This window comes from Perissodus microlepis, chromosome 6 (genome assembly GCF_051167445.1).
Source record: "Perissodus microlepis isolate ML-2025 ecotype Zambia chromosome 6, ASM5116744v1, whole genome shotgun sequence".
Taxonomy (NCBI): domain Eukaryota; kingdom Metazoa; phylum Chordata; class Actinopteri; order Cichliformes; family Cichlidae; genus Perissodus; species Perissodus microlepis.
In genome coordinates, this window is record NC_140466.1 from 30,838,413 (window position 1) to 30,856,542 (window position 18,130).

At 39.4% G+C, this 18,130-nt stretch overlaps 2 protein-coding genes and 1 pseudogene across 2 annotated transcripts; all 3 read right to left on the bottom strand.

Annotated features, from left to right (window-relative positions):
- Positions 1 to 434: 434 nt before the first annotated feature.
- On the bottom strand, positions 435 to 8,798 carry akap8l (A kinase (PRKA) anchor protein 8-like). The gene is made up of 13 exons (XM_084931968.1): positions 8,641 to 8,798; positions 7,829 to 7,867; positions 7,479 to 7,698; positions 5,469 to 6,069; positions 4,786 to 4,900; positions 4,632 to 4,684; positions 4,209 to 4,239; positions 3,754 to 3,859; positions 3,494 to 3,635; positions 3,067 to 3,172; positions 2,854 to 2,984; positions 2,055 to 2,150; positions 435 to 1,734 (listed from the first exon to the last, which is right to left on the bottom strand). The coding sequence occupies exons 1-13, from the start codon at positions 8,663 to 8,665 to the stop codon at positions 1,279 to 1,281; spliced, it is 2,121 nt and encodes a 706-aa protein (XP_084788094.1). The 5' UTR covers positions 8,666 to 8,798; the 3' UTR covers positions 435 to 1,278.
- Positions 8,798 to 11,266, bottom strand: LOC146385952 (uncharacterized; annotated as a pseudogene).
- A 2,203-nt stretch (positions 11,267 to 13,469) lies between these two features.
- Positions 13,470 to 16,915, bottom strand: LOC146385953 (sialoadhesin-like). Its single transcript, XM_084930027.1, has 8 exons — positions 16,681 to 16,915; positions 16,467 to 16,571; positions 16,170 to 16,385; positions 15,744 to 16,076; positions 14,579 to 14,827; positions 14,273 to 14,366; positions 14,110 to 14,167; positions 13,470 to 14,033 (listed from the first exon to the last, which is right to left on the bottom strand). The coding sequence occupies exons 1-8, from the start codon at positions 16,862 to 16,864 to the stop codon at positions 13,986 to 13,988; spliced, it is 1,287 nt and encodes a 428-aa protein (XP_084786153.1). The 5' UTR covers positions 16,865 to 16,915; the 3' UTR covers positions 13,470 to 13,985.
- Positions 16,916 to 18,130: the final 1,215 nt, after the last annotated feature.

Here is an 18,130-nt window from a genome sequence, read left to right on the forward strand (position 1 = left end):
AGTTTGCATGGGATAAATCAACAAGACTGGAAAAATATTGTTGGTCTGATGAGCGGATTGCTGCTGTGATATTTCGACAGGCTCGGAGTTTGGTGTAAACCACATGAAAGCACAGATCCATCCTGCCTTCTCTCAATGCTTCAGGAGGCTGGTGGCATTATAGTGTCAGGGTAATTTCTTTGGCACACTTTCTCAAACATAATAATGAGCTCTCTGTACTCAAATCACCTCAACAGTCACCATATCTCAATCCAATAGAGCACCTTAGGGCTGTGATGTAACAGGAGATTCAGCTGCCATCATCTCATTATGAATCAAAAATCCATGAGCAGCGTTTCCAGCACCTTGTTGAATCGATGCCACAAAGTAGTAAGGCACCTTTTAAGCAGCCACTAAGTTAATTTCACTTTTATTTGGGAAATAACACAAAGAAATTGATTTAGTCAACGAGTTTATTTCTTTCCCAGACCGAAATGAAACTAAAATGACTGAAAATATTCCGAATGATATTCAAAATGTTGCACGCTTATCCTACAAACAGTCCCCTCAATCATCTCAGGTAGCCCCACCTGCAGAGTTAAAAAGCCCTCCTCCTAATAGATTTATCCAAAAGCTTGGAAAACAGTCATTCATCAATACTGGTAAAGGCCTGAAAGCCATAACAATGTGTAAACTCTGGACCTCCCCCCCCAAAAAAAGTACACAATATATCTCAATGTTACAATAGCCGCAATTTCTTAATTCTAAACAACTTACATTTTAACAAAAAGGCACAACAACAACAACAAAAAAAATTACTTTGACGTTTTCATAAATATGCTCATGTGTCTTCTTGCCAATGTTGAAATGAAAAGTCCAACAATGCCTCTCATGTCTGCACCGAGTACAAAGCTATTCCTGGGAACAGATCAGTTCAGCATTGAGACTGAGGAAGGGTAAACCACACGTCCGGTCTACTCTGATATTTAAAAAGAAGTCTACCCCTAACTTTGTCGAGACTTTGTATGCATGCAGAAGACAAGAGTTACTATTTATGACATTTGCTTTCATGTAAATCTCTGCAAGAAAGTGAAGAAGAAGAGCAGTAGACAAAATGTGCAACTGCTTTTTACCAAACTCAAACAACAAGCTCAGACTGACAGTGAAACATGACGGGAGCAGGTATATGTAATCCACAATACATGTGGCAGTCAAACTGGACAGTACAGGTCATAGACTGGTCCAAACAGATGTTCAGATGGAAAGGTTACTCTCTCACTCTCTCACACAGAGCAGAAATCATTCATGATCATTGGCATCTTCCGCTTCGTGGACTGCTGCCTCCAATCCTTCATCTCCCAAGTCACCGTGTAATCCCTCTTCACCAATCTCATCATGAACCACATATCCCTCATCCTCTTCCTCCCCAATTTCAAAACCTTCCTCTTCATCCTGGTTCTCCTCATTCTGGTTCCCCTGCTCCTCCTCCATCTTTTCCTCCTCCTCTTCTTCCGTGCCTGCTGCTGCTACTGCTGCTTCTTCTGATGCTGCTGCTGCTGCTTCAGCAGTCTCTCCTGCTTCTCCTTCGACCACCTCTTTGCTAATCTCCCCCTCAGGAGCAGGCTCATCTTTGGCAGGTTCTCCTTCCGCCTGGCTCTCTGCCGCTTCGCCTGTGACCTCCAACTCCGATACGTCCATTGCCATGCTGTCTTCTGGATCCTGTTCATCTTGGTTACCAGTGAACGGGTTCTCACCCTGACGAAATAAAAGAATTGAGAAAAATAATGACATTTTGACCCACTGCACTCATGGTCAGTTATGTATGTTTGCATCAGACAGTTTCTGAACACTACAACCCATACAGCTGATGCAAACCTCCAAAGTGCAATATTGTTAATCAGATTTTTTCCAAGTATAAGTTCCCTTTTTTCCTTAACAGTGCATTTACTGACACGGCTGGTCTTTTGTTCTTTGTGTTTACAAAAAAATAAATAAATACATACATACAAGTAGTTGGTGCATATTTATAATCACATTTATTTCTGATGCAAGCCCACACAGGACTCTGTGCATACCTTGAGGTAGCTCTCCAGCTTCTTGCCAATGAGTTTGTGGTTAAGGATGCTTCGAGCAACCGACAGACTGGCCCGCTTGGACTGCTCCATCATACCCTTCAAATAAACAACATTTCCATGTCAGAACAAAACATCGTAAACAATAGCCTCAGCTCTGTGGCACCATTTGTAACATCAGTGCAGGACTTTGCAGAGTTACTGCATTTAATAAAAAAAAAAAAAAAAAATGGCACTGCACAAACAGGAAGTGGATGGGACAAACTGTTACCCCATCCTCTGACAGTCTGAAGTAGTAAATGTTTTCTAATAAGGCAGAATCAATATTAGCCAACCTCTGGCCTTCAGTGCTTCAGTGAAAAGGTCAGCAGCAATGTCTCTACAGAAATCATGACCCAGTTTCACGCAGCCTACAAACATTGCTGTGTAAGCAGCTTCATATACAAATCATTTTCTTCTACTGTCTACATCTGCCAATTAAATGAAACACATTCTGCAGAATGACAGGACGGTGTAGTTGGAAGAAAACAGTTACTACATGAAACTGGTCACAACAACATTTGTGGACTTTCTCAATGATGCTGAAATTATTATTATTTTTGGATGCACTGCGTGCTATTTAGATCCATTTATACCGCCGATATCTCCAGAACCAGACAAGCCACACCAAAATAATAACGATCATCTAAACCATTACCCGAAGGACGGCGATAAAAATAAAAGTGCACTGATTTGAATGTAGTATTGTCCTTTTAAACATATAGGCTTGTGGGGCAGTCCATTTGCAGAAGTCCTGCTGTACCTTGCGGTTGTAGTTGTGGTCAGGAGACTTGATGTGTTTCTGTATCAGGTGGGGCTGCATGGGAATGAAAAGGTCACATGCTGCACAGTGAGCAGCTTCCACCTTCCTCATAAAGTGCTCCATTCCAAGCTCTGTACAAGCGTGAGAGAAATATCTGTAGTGAGCAATCCATGCGCATCTTCAGTTCAACACACAGCAGGAGTTTCTGCTTACCCCTGGTGAGGTCCTGCTCTTTGTACACCTGGCAGATTGCAGCACTGTGGTTCTCCAGCTGGCTCACCCTCTCCTCTGTCTTCTTAAACTTATTCTGCAAATACTCCTACAAAGGAAAGGTTTTTTTTTTTTTTTTTTCAGTTTACAGTTCATGAAACTTTTACCTCGCCCAATATCGTTACTCTTGCATACATGTATAAATCACGTGTCGGCTCTGGAAAATCACTGCATAAATATTTCAGCAGATTCAACCAGAAATGTTTTTCCATTTAACCACACTCCAAATTGTTTTAGTATATTTACAACAAGCACTTCCCTGAAATTTGGCTCAGAAATGTAACATTTCTAAAAGCCTATGATTGGCAAGTTTCTTCAGTTTCGGTTCTTCATTAATCATAAATATGACTTCCAATAAATTTGAGTTTACCTGCAAAAAGTCTGTAGTGGGCTTGGACAACTGGCTGGAAAGGAACTTAAAGTGGTCCTTGTGGAAGCGACTCTCAAGATGAGCCTCCATTTCTTCCTTGTAGAACGAACGGAACTTGCACACAGAACATGCAAACATCACCCTGGAAAAATATTTAAAGTCTTAGTCAAAAAAGCCCATCAGAAAGAGCCACAGGTGAGACTGAAAACAAAAACAGCAAATGAGAGTTGAAAGAACTTTCTAGGAGTTTGTAAATTCACCTTTCCAGGAATCCTCGTCTCTTCCTCATTTTTGGGTGTCTGTCCTGACCCTGGGCCGGTGTCTGTTTGCCCTGTGGCTTTTTCTTCTCTTCCAGTTTGGATGCAGCTAATCAGGAGCAAAAGTGAAAAAAGACGATACGTATATGAACAACCCCAATCAAAAACAAACACACAAACAAAAAAAAAACACAACAAAAAAACAAAACCCCAAAACAAACAAAAACAGAGACAGTGTAAATTGTAAATAAATTATTTAACTGTATATAAATAATTAAAGAAATAATGAAACACAATATCAAAAGATTCAGAGAATCTGGAGAAACCTCTGTACGCAAAGAGCAAACCCAAAAACCAATGCTGGGTTTCCACAATCTTCAGTTAACTCAAAATAAAAAAAAAAAAAAAAAAAAAAAAAAAAAGGAACGTCAGTGAGGAGTCTCTGGAGTTAAGCTTACCTTTATCACCTTCTTCAGCAGGTTTTGTCTCCTGCAAAGAAAAATATTTCATTACTCAAAGAAATTAGAAAAGAAAAAAAAAAGTCAAAAATAGCTCCGTCATCTGAACTTAACAGATGTGTATTGCTGGATGTAGTCATGCTGTCATAAATATTTGCAACACATATTCAACTCAAATCTGTGACACTGGTTGATCATGAAGGAAAAAAGAACATCGCGTTTAGCCTTTTTGTCTGTTTTGTAAAACCACATTCTCATCCTCATTTGCATTTACATTTAAATTATTATTTCCATCTGAAACTGTACACCGGTTGCTTAAAGCAAGTTCCTGGGGCAAGTTAATTAGATCCTAAAGTAATACAATAAACCTTTAAAATGCCACTGTTGACAAAAGACTGAGCTGTCAAAGGCTGATCCACTAACCGCAGCAGCTGTTGTCTTTGGCTCACCACCATCGCCGTTTTTCTCTGGTTGCTCTAAGAACACAGAGCACACACATAAGACCAAGAAAGACACCAAAATATCTGCCAAGTAATGAGGTCTTTTGAGAATACCACACAGTCGACAAAAACGGTACCTTGCGTAGCCTCTGACTCGGCGCTGTCCGTCTTGTTCATCTTCGACTCTGGCTCATCACCTGATGTCGGGGTCTGCTTTCTTTTCTTCTGAATATCCCGCTGTGGCTTCACCTGCTACAGTACACAGAAATCAGTTTGCACACAAATGCATTTAGTGATAATAAAAATAAATACAAACCTGGACAATACACCTTCAACTTAGAATTAAACACTAATAGATGCTAGACTTAATGTTTGGCAATGTTCATATTCTCCTCGTGGCATTTCCACATCAATAGTGTTAGCCTCATCTTAAGACAAGCCAGAATTGGGGCAAAGGAAATAAAAAGGAAAAATCTATTTAAGCTACTTAATGCAAAAAAAAAAAAAAAAAAAAAAAAAAAAAAAAAAAAAGAAATCAACATCCGGACAGTTATCAGGGCAATGAATTGTGTGGGGAGATGTGGGATTTGTCTTTACTGTGGATGCAGGGCAGTTACTTTCTTCTGGAACTAGGAGGGCAAGTGATACTGCAAATATGTGTTGGGCACTATCTGTGACAAACTGCTTTAGGTAGCAAATAGCAGGCACAGGCAGTTTAGCAAGACTTGCCAGTTGACTGAGAATACAAAAGGAGGGAATTAGAAAGGGCTTAACTTTTTCCAGGTATCTGAGGAGGTCTTATTTGGCTGGAGGTACTTACTTTGTTAAGGGGTCTCTTGCGGCCTCGCTGCCGGCCAGCCCGTGGGCCCCCTCCAAAATGCCTCCCAGGAAAGTCGTGAGGCCCTTGAGTAGAACCCTGGAAGCCCCCACTCTCAGGGTACATGCGGTTGGACAGGAGGGAAGGGAGCTTTCCTCTACCACCTCCTGGAGAGTGGCCACGGTGGGACTGGCCACCGCTACCACTTCCCCGCAAACCTCCGCTTAATGGAGTGGGGTCTGACCTGCGGCTTCCAAACCCTCCAGTAGCTCCTCGACCCCCGGCGCTTCCACCCCTTCTGGGGGAACGTCGGCCTGCTCCAGCCCATCCTCCACCTCCAGAACCTCCTCCTTGGGGACTGGTGAAGGACTCCCTCATATTCTGTCGCATTTTAGCGACTCCATAGGAAGAGGAGGGGCTGTCAAAGCCTCCTCCTCCTCCTAGCCCAAGTCCCCCTCCGAAGCCCTGGCCTCCTCGCTGACTCAACAGCATGCTGTCCTCCCGGCCATCACCAAAACCATAGCTACCGCCGCCAGATCTGTAGAGATCTCGGGAGGAGGCAAAAGCGGAGGAGCGCGAGTCGAATGACTCGTACTGGTCAAACCTGCAGGAGGGAGGAAGAGGGTTGGTAGAGAAGAGCAGAGAGCAAGGGAGGCAGAGGGGCAGCCAGGTTTGGATTTCTCCACCTGCTATTCCTTCTCCTCTGTGGTCTCGCTTTCTCCATGTTTTCTTGTCACTCCCAGCTTCATTTCAGAAAACAAATTAGATCAAAAATTAATGATCCACAACAACTTAAACACTGTGCTTGTGGTACATTGAAAAGTTATTCCTTTTGTTTTTAAAATCTCAAGTCTACAGAAATTACTGCAGATTAGGGAAATGCAGTTAATTTTTTAAGCCTCCCTCCTTTTTAAAGGATGGGCTGTAAAACCCTGAACAGACATGAACATGGTCCATCAGCACCAATGACGCCTCTTACAAGAAGTAAAGTGTCCTGGGAACTGACTCAATTACAATAAATACTGATGAAAAGGGGTTTATATACAAAAAAAACCAAACCATATATACTGGGCATTTTTCAAGGGGAGATTGTGTTTCTGTAAATACATTGAGCATCCTTCAGTAAACATTTCAGCTTAACAAGGCATTATCAGGGCACCTGTAAACCCATCTCTCTTCAGTAACCTAAAGCCAGAAGACAGGGTTAGGTCACACAGAGGATGAGAGAAACAACGTGTGTAAACACAAACACAAAGCCGGGACAAAAGCAATGCTCAGAGTTTTAAATAAAGATGGATTGGCTTTATATGCAACAATGTCAGTTTGTAACAAATGGAAAAGCTGGTCTGTAACTGCACCTCCAACAGGGGACCATGCATTTCACAATGTCTTTGGTTTAAAGGATCACATCATCATTTTCTTCTCAATAAATGAGGGATACTGCAGCATAGCAAATGGGAGCAAACAATGCATCCTCAGATGCTGAGGCATTCAAATGCAGCCTGGACGATACGATCTTCTCATCAAGCGGGAATTGAGGCAACGTGTTTCCAACAAGGATTGAGTGCAAACAGTAATGCCGTAACAAAGACTAAAACAGCACAATTTACTGGTGCAACCTCAACAATTTCCAAAGGATATCAACTCTCCAAGTCTCTGCAAACAGTGGTATACCTTTGTTTGTTTTACCCCCAACCACTGTGAATAACTGTTCCTCAGAATCAGTGGAGAATCGCAAGCTAGGAGGGCAGCCAGGTGTGAATTGGTCCTAATGCTGGACTTTAAAATTAGAACGGCTATTAGAAGGCCTAAGCATTTACTGAGACAACTGTAGAACAAAGTGGTAACTTGACATCAGCCAGACATGACGTGACACTAAGAGACGATGCGCTCAAGCAACCAGAGGGCCAAATTTGTTATGCAAATTTAGCACACATTCAGGTGCATGGATGTGTGGGAATGATACCCTACTAAGAAAGATGGTATGAAGCATAAAAAGGAAAGTACTGTTACCTGTCACTCCGACCCCCTTTAAACCCCCCCTCCAACTGAGTGAGCATGTCCAAGCGCTGGTTAATCTTAGCAATGACTGCATCTGCATGGGTGCCCGTCGATGAGAGCAGAGATGCTCCCGAGAGCCCTCTTTTCATGTGGCCGCTGCCACCTCCATAGCCTCCGAGTCCAGACATGGAATCCTTATAACCTCCCCCGTGCATATCGAAACCACCAGAACCTAGTAAAGGGGTGGGGCAAAAAGAATAACACACTCCCTGTGAGGAAACAAATTAATTAAACAGAATAAACATGCACTACTTACTTGCTTCATGAATAGCAGTAATTCAGGGCTGAGTGTACCAACTTACCTCTGCTTCCAGAACCTCCACCTCCCCAACTGGAGTAACCTACAAAAGGAGAGAATATGGACTGATAACACAAACGCACTGGGAATTTTATACTAACAGATCCACAAGCATGTGCGGATTTATTACAAGGAGCTGTTCAATAGCGCAAATCGTTCAAAAGCATAGGAAGGTGGAATCCACTGCTATAACTATAACCATTTGACAATTGATTTGCAAGCTTTCTGTCTTAATAGAGTTGTGCAGTTCAGAAAGGAACAGCAATTAAATCCAAAGACTTAGAGGCATCTTCTCAGAGGCGGCCATTTTATCAGCTAGCCTTTAAACTATTCCGACATTGACTCCATTTTAAAAGAATAAGCTAACGAACTTTGGCAGAGCAAGTGACAAACCGCCAAAGGCCCATAAAGTCGTCTGCGTTAGCATCGCTAGCAAACAATCTGCCCGACAGCGAGATGGGCCGCGTAGCTAGTAGTGTTTCATTAATCGTGGCCGATGGGCCTAGCGTAACGCTGACGATTTTTTTTTTTAATTTTCGCTAAAACAAACCTACTGGTACTTGGCAGATTTTGTAATAACTGGTAAGAAAATACAACACGACTACTGTTTAGCTAGGTATTTGTTTCAGGCTGCAACCGGCTAAAGGCTGGCTCTTTTGCTGGGGAGTTTTTTTTTTGTTTTTTTTTAAACGGCATTAGCTTAGCTAACGGCTAACAAACTGGTCATGTTTCAGGGGAACAAAGCATGTGGCTAACTGGGTAACTATCAATATCTATAGCCAAATGTGAAACAAAAGCTAAGCAGATTATATTTACCAGAGCCGTAACCCCTGCCTTCCATGATATTTTGTGCGCTGTTTGGACGAAACAAGCAACACGAGCGGCTACAGATCCAAGAAAAGAGTAGCTGCTTGTAGCAAAATGTATCGAGCCAAGTCCGACACGTCAAAACCACGTGACCGACAAGGCCTCGTTACGTCACTGGTATGCCTATAATAGAATATGAAGGTGAATATATATTAAATATAAAATTGTTTTAAATATCAATAATAGATTTAATGAAGGCAAGAAGAATGTCACCACCGTATCCTGGTCTTGACCAAAGGCTACATGTGTAGTGTAACGCCCATAAATGTAGAGATTAATATTGAATAATCAATCAATCAGTCAATCAAAGACTCAGTGTACTATATACAGAGGTATACAGTTTGCCCTGAATTGAAACATCTTAACTATGTACATACACAAAACATGTTAAACAGAGAATTTGCTTCTGTAAATATAAATATTGCCAGTAAATCTTCATCAGCTGTCATTTGAGGTGCACAATAAAATGTCTAATATATGTATATGTGTATATCTTCCGACAGAAGACGAGACTGTTATCACACACATTTAAGATTAGGAAATCTTAAATATTTCATCTCTTCAAAGCACAAAGACCAGTGTTAAATTGACTCCCACAGAATAATTTTCAGCACTTTTTCAGGGTTTACATAGTCCACACTCTTTAGAATTAAATCCACATTTTTAAAATAGTTAAAATATTTAACACTGTGCCAGAGTTCATGTTTTAACTCTCAAAACAGAGTTAAAATAACACTTTAGAGACTGAATAAGTGACTCTGCTGAGATACAATTTTTAACCTTCTGTCTTCTATCTATTGTTGAAAGTTATCAAAAGTAGATCAATTTTTAGAGATACACAACAAGAAGAAAAATCTATAGGATTATTAGTTCAGGATGAACATACAAACAAAACAGACAATGCTTTGTTTGACTTTATATTATATTCTAAGAGCAAAACTAGAAAAAGTGGACAAATATTTAATTTGTCTTAATTGTATGAATTTAAATGTTAAAAAACACAGAAACAAATGAATATGTGCCCCTGAATGCAGCTTTAACCCTTAATATATATATATATATATATATATAAAAAATACAACTCACTTGTAGAATCATCTTGATGATTTTCTGGATGACCTTCTGCTGACTGCATCAAGCGAAGCAACTCTGGTGTTGAAGTGAGCTTCTTAGCCTCTTTTATGGCATTTGGCCTGAAGAATGTAATCCATTTCTGAAGCAACCTGGAGGTGGTGTCGTCATCGAACAGGAGAGTGAAGTCTTGCTCCACCTTTAAGAAAGAAAATTGTATTTGAAACAACTGCTAGCTCCAAATTCCAAACCATTTCAAAAAATGAATTCTAACTTACCAGTCCTTTTGTATGTAGGAAGCTTCTGCTTGGATCATTAACAAGCCTCTGACGGTGCTGAAAGGTCTCCTTCATCTTCTGGAAAATCACAGAGTTGTCTGTAGTATGTTTGAGCAAAGACATGGCCTCCTTGCAAGCATCCCCATCAAGCTGGTGTATAACATTCACAGTCCTTTGGAGATTTGGGCCACCTGAAGAACTGTCTGTCAACCTATTAGGTGGTGTTGAAGATCCACGCCGAATCTGTCTTTGGACAGTTTTCATACGCCAAGAAATGTATCCTGCACCCCTTGCTGCTCCTGGATAAGTGAAAACACAACATATTTTGTCAGATTTAGCTCATAACAAAAATATCAGATAATTTTTATGTCCATCATTAAATAATTTTGTGTTGTATAAATATTGACTTTTACATAGGCTTTGTCTGCATATGGATCCTTGAGCGAGGGGATCGGCATCACAATGCCCAAAGCATACTCCTCTCTGATTGCTTTTGGGGGAAGGTGCCTGAGAGGAGATTTTTAAATTTAGACAATTAGTATGCATTTATTTGGCACAAGTATAAAGAACACAACATACACTGAATACATACCCATGATTATCAATCATGTGAGCCACAAGTATGTTAACCATTTGTCATCTTGTGGCATCCTTCATGGTGTTTATTGCTTGGTATTCCTGTATTACTTTGTCACCACCAGACTTGCTTCTTAAGACAGTTTCAATTAACTCTTAAAAATGAAAAACAAACAAAAAGAGAAAAATGAACATTGAGAAAAACCTGGCAATAAGGAATCTTTCTAGAAACTTGAGAGGAAAAAAACAAAGCACAAGTGTGAAGCTTTGTAGCAACCTGTTTAGCAGATACTGCAGCAGTATTGTTAATTCTTTGTCTCTTGCATGAGACCTCATCTAAGATTATAGTTGAGGCACATGAGCTGAAGCTTGAGTTGGAGTCAGACAACTCAGAAGCAGAAGACAGGTCCGAAAATACTAAAGAAAAAGAAAACATCAAATAATTTGTTTAATTGAATGTAAAGTGCTTGATTATACTTTTTAGTGTGTAGCCTCACCATCATCGGAGAACACTGTTAACAGCACGTTGCCTTGTCCAACAAGGTCACTGCATCAACCTCTGTCCCTGTTGCATCCTTGTAAGTAATGTTTGCATCAGATAGCAGGCAAAATCTCTCGATGACTGTGAAAACTGGTACAAAGAAACTCATTGTGCTTCTGGTGTTAGCACTGCTTCTTACTTGTGTCTTGTTGTATATGGTGCTTAACAATTTGTTAATACAAACAACACCTTTGCTAAAAACACAAATCTGAATCTACATCAATGTAAGAAGCTCCTACAATATGTATTAAAATATTATTGTGAACATATTCTTTATCCAAGATAAAGTAGCAATAACCTACACAGCTTTTACATTAAATTGCAGAAAGTCATACTGTCCTTCATCATTATTTAGCTTCACATACTTTAGTTGTTGATTATACTTAACCTGGACCAACATTTTTCTGAAAAATGCAAGACTGAAATTTTAAGAGGACAAAATAAAACCTACCCTGAGTCAGTCACGCACTATATAAAACAGTGCATGTTTGAAGACTTTTTTTTGTAGTTCTTTTGATGTCAAACTACATGTCAAAAATTCCACAAAAGAAAATCAAACAATAGAGGGACATTAATGCCAGCCTGAGCAGTTTACTTTGGGTTTTTTCCATCAGTAACAGCTTGAATGTGATCTGTAACACTGATATAGTTAGAGGCTATTAACAGTTTGCATTAACTCTTTATTGCTAGCGCCAAAAGCTAGCATGTTTTCTTCGTTTAAATTGTTAAAATGCACAAAATACATTTTATAGCACAAGTTTCTAACTATCTTAGTAAGTCTGACATAATTCTACTTACCCTGTAGAACTGCATGCAGGTGCAAAATCAGTACTGTTCTGCCCGCACTGGGGGTGTCTGGGAGGGCTGGGCTTAACTTCAGTTCAAAATGAACTCTATACAGAGTTAAAGCTATTAAGTTAACTAATGACAGAGTTAACATTTTTAACCAACCTCTGTGCAGAGTTACAGTATTTAGAATTTTCTCTTTTAAGAGTTAAATCAACACTGATGGAATACATTTTGTCATATGACTCCAACACAGAGTACAATTTAAACCAGAAAGTGTTTAAATCACACTTTGAGGGTTAAAATCAACTCTGAGACATTTACTCCAGCACATTTTAACTCTCCAATTTTTGCTGTGTTTGATTCCACATATCATCACAGCACTTTAAAAGGCATTCTACTGAGAACTTTGTTTCATTTTAACGTTACACTGAAGGGGAGATCATGTCGTCATAAAGGATTTCTCATCTCATCATCATCGTCATGATTTTCGTTGCAGTTCGGGGTGTATCTGCTATCAGATTGTGCGTTTTGCCATGAGTAGTGAATTGTAAATTAAGATTTGTCCTCTAGGAGAAGGCAAGAAAGCTGCCATTAAAACCTGCATCCAAAGTCTAGTAATAAAATCTCCAGAAATAATAAAAAGAACTTTTTGATTTTTATTATTTGCACAAAAATCCTTTAAAAACAGTCAAGTTAAGATGCCATACAGAAGCCATACAGAGGCTGGGACACAGTCCTAATTAAAGATGGTCAAACTCAAGTAAAAAAAAACAAGGTTAATAAACTAAAAATGATAAACATGGCAATTAAAACATGAAAAATGAAACCTGAAAAGGATTTAATCACAACATGCAAAATGGCTATTTATTTTCTAACAGCATCACTAATGTGTGAAAGTTGGCATCACAGGAAAAGCTAGTTACACTGAATTCACCACCACCACTGCATGACATAAAGCAGGAAGATGATAATACAAAGTTATCTGTCATTTCTGTGACCTACTGGGCTCTTAAATACAAAACAAGCTCAACATATGTTACACATATGAAAGGGGTGGCGTTGGCAGCATTTCACCAATAAAGATTATGGATTAAGTGTACTAACAGCAGAACAGCTGATTTCATACAACAACATTAAACTACATTATGGGAAAAATACGAAGAGGTTAAATACAAATTACAGACTCAAAGTAACACAGCTGTTGCAGAGCAATACGACTGGACAAAAATCAGCTATATTAATACAGTTTAGCTCATTTGAAGCCAGATACAGATACAGATTGTCAGTATCACAGCTCTGTTATTAAGAAACGAGGGAACTGGATGAATTATTATCATGTATTTAATTAAATTGTTATTTAAAGAACCATTTTAGTATTTATTCAATCAGCTGCAGCAACAGTGGTGCTTAACTGTCTGAGAGCATGTAAAGAATGACTATAAAACTATTCAGATGTAGGATTAGTCTACTTGCAAATTTGATATATCAGGAAGTACAAATAGGTGTTCCTTATTAGGATCGCATATTCATGCTTATAGAACAGTAAAATAGTTGTAAACTTATTTGGAGTCGACAGGAAAAAGTAACAAATAATGCTGTGGCCAAGAAACTATATTTATTATTGGAGCTCACTGGGGAAACACAAAGATATTAGACACTGTTGAAAAACTGCCCAGGGGTACCAGGGATCTTTTAGGAATGGCGATGCTATTGTGATTTGATACCTACAGGTTTCTAAGTTACCATGGCAATGTACCCCAATAAAAAGTGAACACTGGTACAAAAAAGCAAGGGTCAAAGCTAAAGATGGCCTGGATAAGAAGAAATCCTGCTTTGGAGTACAGGCCTCAAGTTTGACATACTCTAAGTTTGCAGGGCTGTTTGTCTCTTTGCACATGCAGAATCATATTTTGCCAGCATGAATCTAAATGAATAAGATCGATTGTATTCAGATTATACTCTGCACACGAGAGGAAGAGGAAGTCTACAAGCTACCCAACCAGATGTTGGACAGTGTCTTCCTGCTTCTCTGCTGGTTTTCACTGTGCAGCAGGGTTCAGTTCAACACTCTCATACAGCTGGTCCCTCTGAAAGGAGGACATGCAGATGACTGTGGGCACACTTTCATAAACAGTAATTTCAGAGTTTGACATATCTCATTACCTGTCCAGGTTGTTCCCTGTCACTTTTCTCAGCAGTGGCAGTCACAGTTTTCTTCTTCCTACATTTGCAATATATATCAAACTCAAACTTTTCTTATATGAAAGAAAAGAGTTTTGAAGACAGTCAGAAGATGTGACACAAAATCTGAAGTGAAGTAGTTTACCTTGTTTTCATGTAGAGTAGAAATACAACTGCAGGGATCAGCGATAAAAGAGTCATTTTCAATACGTTCAGCCCTGCTACGGTTTTCTCTAGAGCTGTAGAGATTGATGTAAGATGTAAGTAAACATTGTAGTAAAATATTTCAGAACAATATAAAATTAACTGCCAGACTGCTATTTTGTTGGTTTGGTCCAGAAAAAAGTTGAAGTTTCTGCCTGCTGCTATCACTTAGCCTGCATTTCTCCATTTACCAAATGTAAAAGGAGTCAGAAAGTGAGCAGGATCTTTAAAATTAAGTCCTTCTCACCTTTGACAGTGAGAGCCTTCTCAGCTGAGCTAATGTTCTGAGGACTATTCACAGCACAGGAATAGTTCCCTTCATTCTCCTTGCTGACTGGGTCCAGGATCAGATGTTTAGTTTGGTGGCCGACTGGTCGACTGTTCAAGTACCAAATGTAGTTTGTGTTGTCAGTCAGAGGACAGCTGGTACTGCAGGTCAGTGTGACTCTCTGACCCTCTGTCACCACTGCAGAAGGACTCATGCTCACTTTCACACCTCAAAGATAGTTCGATTGGATAGAAAACAAAAAACAAACAAAGAAACAAAACAGAAGAGTTATTGTGCCTTTTGACAAAACTGACGTGTGATTATCAATTATATCTGACATACAGTTAGGTCCATAAATATTTGAACGAGACAATTTTTTTCTAATTTTGGTTCTGTACATTACCACAACGAAATTTAAATGAAACAACTCAGATACAGTTGAAATGAAGACCTTCAGCTTTAATTCAGTGGGTAGAACAATGCATTTTTAACACAATCCCTTCATTTCAGGGGCTTTTCAGTAACTGAACAAATTAAATAACTGAAAATAAAATGTTTATTTCTAATACTTGGTTGAAAACCTTTTGCAGGCAATGACAGCTTGAACTTGTAGACGTCACCAGATGATGAGTCAAATGTCCAATTACTCTTTAAAAAAAGAGGGTGGCCCATGATAAGGAGCTGAAACTCCTAAACCTTTCATCCAGTTTGATTGTAGAAACCCTCAAATGAAAGCTGAGAGTCTACACATTACGCCCATGTCCATGATGTAACTATAATTGGAATATGTTTCAGTAAACAGGTAAAAAAAACAAAAAAAAAACCAACTTGTGTCAGTGTCCAAACATATATGGACCTAACTGTAAGAGTGGTTGTATCTCAAATGAACACGGGCCTTCTGCTTGACTGTCTCCAATTAGCATAAAAATTTTATGGTACAAATTCTGAACATCCAAAATGATTGCTTTCAAATTTTAGCTTCATATCTGAAAGAATAATGATAATGATATCAGATAATTTGCTGTTATGTTTTTTTAAATCAAATCCTGTATGAAACACATTTTTGTGGACCATCAATATGATATAAAAACATGCACTTCACTAAACACTGCAGGTGATTCTGTATTAAATCAATTAAACTTACCTGTGACAACTAACATCACTCTAGGTAAATGACAGTGATTAATATGTTTCCCAAGTCTGAATAAGTATTCAGCCGAGTCATTCCTCTTCACATCATTAATTCTCAGTGTGTGGTTGTTTTTCATGTTGTCGTGATACTTCACACGGCCCGTAGCTTCTTCAAATACCTCCTTACAGTCATCCTCCTCACCACCAAGCTGTACTTTATACCACGATCTATACTTCAAGATGAAATGGGTCGAGTATTGACTTGCAATGTTCACAGAGGAACCTTCCAGGGCACAGATTCTCCTGCTGACGTAATTTACAGCCTTGCAGTTTCCATTGTTGACGCCTAAAACAGAGTTTAAACACATGAAATTTTACTTCTGCTTCAACCTGCCTGTTGTTTGTTTCGTATGTATGTTTGGCTCATACACGTACTCACAGGATTCATGAGAGAGCACATCTTCATTGCTTTTTACAGCGCAGGAGAAGAAGTCTGTTTTGGGTTCGAAAATGGTAATGTCTTGACGCTCGCAGTCATTGTATAACTTTCTGTTCCAGTACCACTTATATGCAGTGTGAGCATCAGCCACAGGGCAGCTGGTGTTACAGGTCAGAATGACAAAGCTCCTGACAGGAGTTATTTGAACGTGCAAATCTGTTGGAAGAAAATAAATACTTTTTTTTGCTACGACCTGTGATATATTTTGGGGAGAATGGTTTGTTTGCATGTGGAAACCTGTTGGATATGTGATGGAGCAGAACTGGTCCTTTGATTTCAGCTTCTCAGAACACATGCTGCTTTCAGTATAAGTCACACTGAAACAGGTTTTAGTTACAGAATCTGCACAAAAAGAGATGAAAATTAGTATTTTAACTTTAGAATTTGTTAATGGCTTGCCAGGATTTTGTAGCTTTTAACACTTTGGGGTTGTTTTTGGAACGTTACTCACCCACAGAGACTTCAGGGGCTCTGAGATCCTCGTAGCCTTTGACAGCGCAGGAGTATGTGACTGCTTCCTCACTGCTGAGCAGCTCTTGGTACCAGGGAGACCAGTCCTCATAGAGAAACTCTCTGTTCTTGTACCAGATGTAGGCTGCAGGCTTTTCAGTCAGAGGACAGCTGCTGCTGCACATCAGTGTTACTGTCTGTCCCTCTGTGGCAGGAATCACCTTTACCTGCAGCTCTGAGAGGACGATGGATAAAATAAGTGCGCATAAACTGAAGTGAGCAGTAATTTATGAATGGCAGCAGCTCTACCTGAAACACGGAGCTCAGTTTGGTTGTTCAAGCAGGATTGTGGGTTCTCTGTAGTTTCTTTGCAGCAGTAAGACTTTGCATCTATTTCTCTCAAAACTTTGATTGTCAGAGTAAAGTTATTGTCTTTAGCCAGGCTGTATGTTCCATTGTCTCCATCCACAGAGAGCTCTGTCAGTACATATTTGGAGCCATTTGTGTGTACAGTGTACCAGCTTATGTTTGAGGTGGCATGTTGAGCGGAGCATGGCAGATCCACTGATGAACCTTTTAAAGCACAGATTCTGCTTTGTAGCCCTATAACCGCTTTAACAGAAGCAGAAGGACTTCATTTGAATACTGGATGTCAGATAACGTGTGTGGGTATGCAAAGTTTTGCTCTACCATTAAACATGTTTGTTTAAATCAGTGTATTTATGATTCTGATTTCTACACCATTTTGACCACACAGGTGAGCAAAGGTGTTAAAAGTTGTTTAGTACTGCAAATATCTCATTAGCCGGTCACATGGTAGCTGCTCACTGCATTTAGGCATATACACATGGTCAAGACAACCTGCTGAGGAAAAGGGATTTAAGTTACTGATGGTTGTTGGTGCCACATTGCTTGTTTATTGGGATATTCGCACACAACTTTCTTAGAGAAAGTATGCCCGACAATGAGAAACTATCCAGCACTCAGAGAGAAAATGCTATAGTAATGATAGAGGCCACAGGTGAGATGCGTTGAGATGACAAGAAGGCAACAGTAACTCAAATCTATAGGAAAGGTTCTGAAGAAAAAAGAGGCGCAACAAGGTGTTGCTAATAAAGTCTATATCAATGCTCTGTGTCTAATCAGAAGATAATCCTCATTAATGTTGTCAGTAAAACCAATCTTACTAACAACATCACTCCTATTTCATGTGAAATATCTAGCTCTATTAAAGTTTATAGATACAGATCTTTAATTAATAATAATAATAATAATAATAATAATACCTGTTATGTGCAGGAGGAAACACATCACCGTCCACTGAGTCTCTACAAACAGCATGACTGCAGGAATGCTTCGGTTTCTATATTAACAAGAAAATGTATAAAATAACAGAACTTGTATCTGTTTTTTTTAAGATCTCCTACTTTATATTCATAAAAAACATAAAA

What these genes read in the sequence shown, in the direction of transcription:
- LOC146385953 (XM_084930027.1), bottom strand. Translation starts at nt 16,864, where the DNA reads ATGTGCAGCAGCAGCTGTCCTCTGACTGAAAAGCCTGCAGCCTACATC. An exon ending in AGCCCCTGAAGTCTCTGTGG is followed by an intron (nt 16,572 to 16,680) that starts GTGAGTAACGTT and finishes CTTTTTGTGCAG; the next exon opens with ATTCTGTAACTAAAACCTGT. An exon ending in ACAGGGAACAACCTGGACAG is followed by an intron (nt 14,034 to 14,109) that starts GTAATGAGATAT and finishes TCCTCCTTTCAG; the next exon opens with AGGGACCAGCTGTATGAGAG.
- akap8l (XM_084931968.1), bottom strand. Translation starts at nt 8,665, where the DNA reads ATGGAAGGCAGGGGTTACGGCTCTG. An exon ending in GCAAGAGACCCCTTAACAAA is followed by an intron (nt 4,901 to 5,468) that starts GTAAGTACCTCC and finishes TGTGTACTGTAG; the next exon opens with CAGGTGAAGCCACAGCGGGA. An exon ending in CCACTACAGACTTTTTGCAG is followed by an intron (nt 3,173 to 3,493) that starts GTAAACTCAAAT and finishes TTTCCTTTGTAG; the next exon opens with GAGTATTTGCAGAATAAGTT.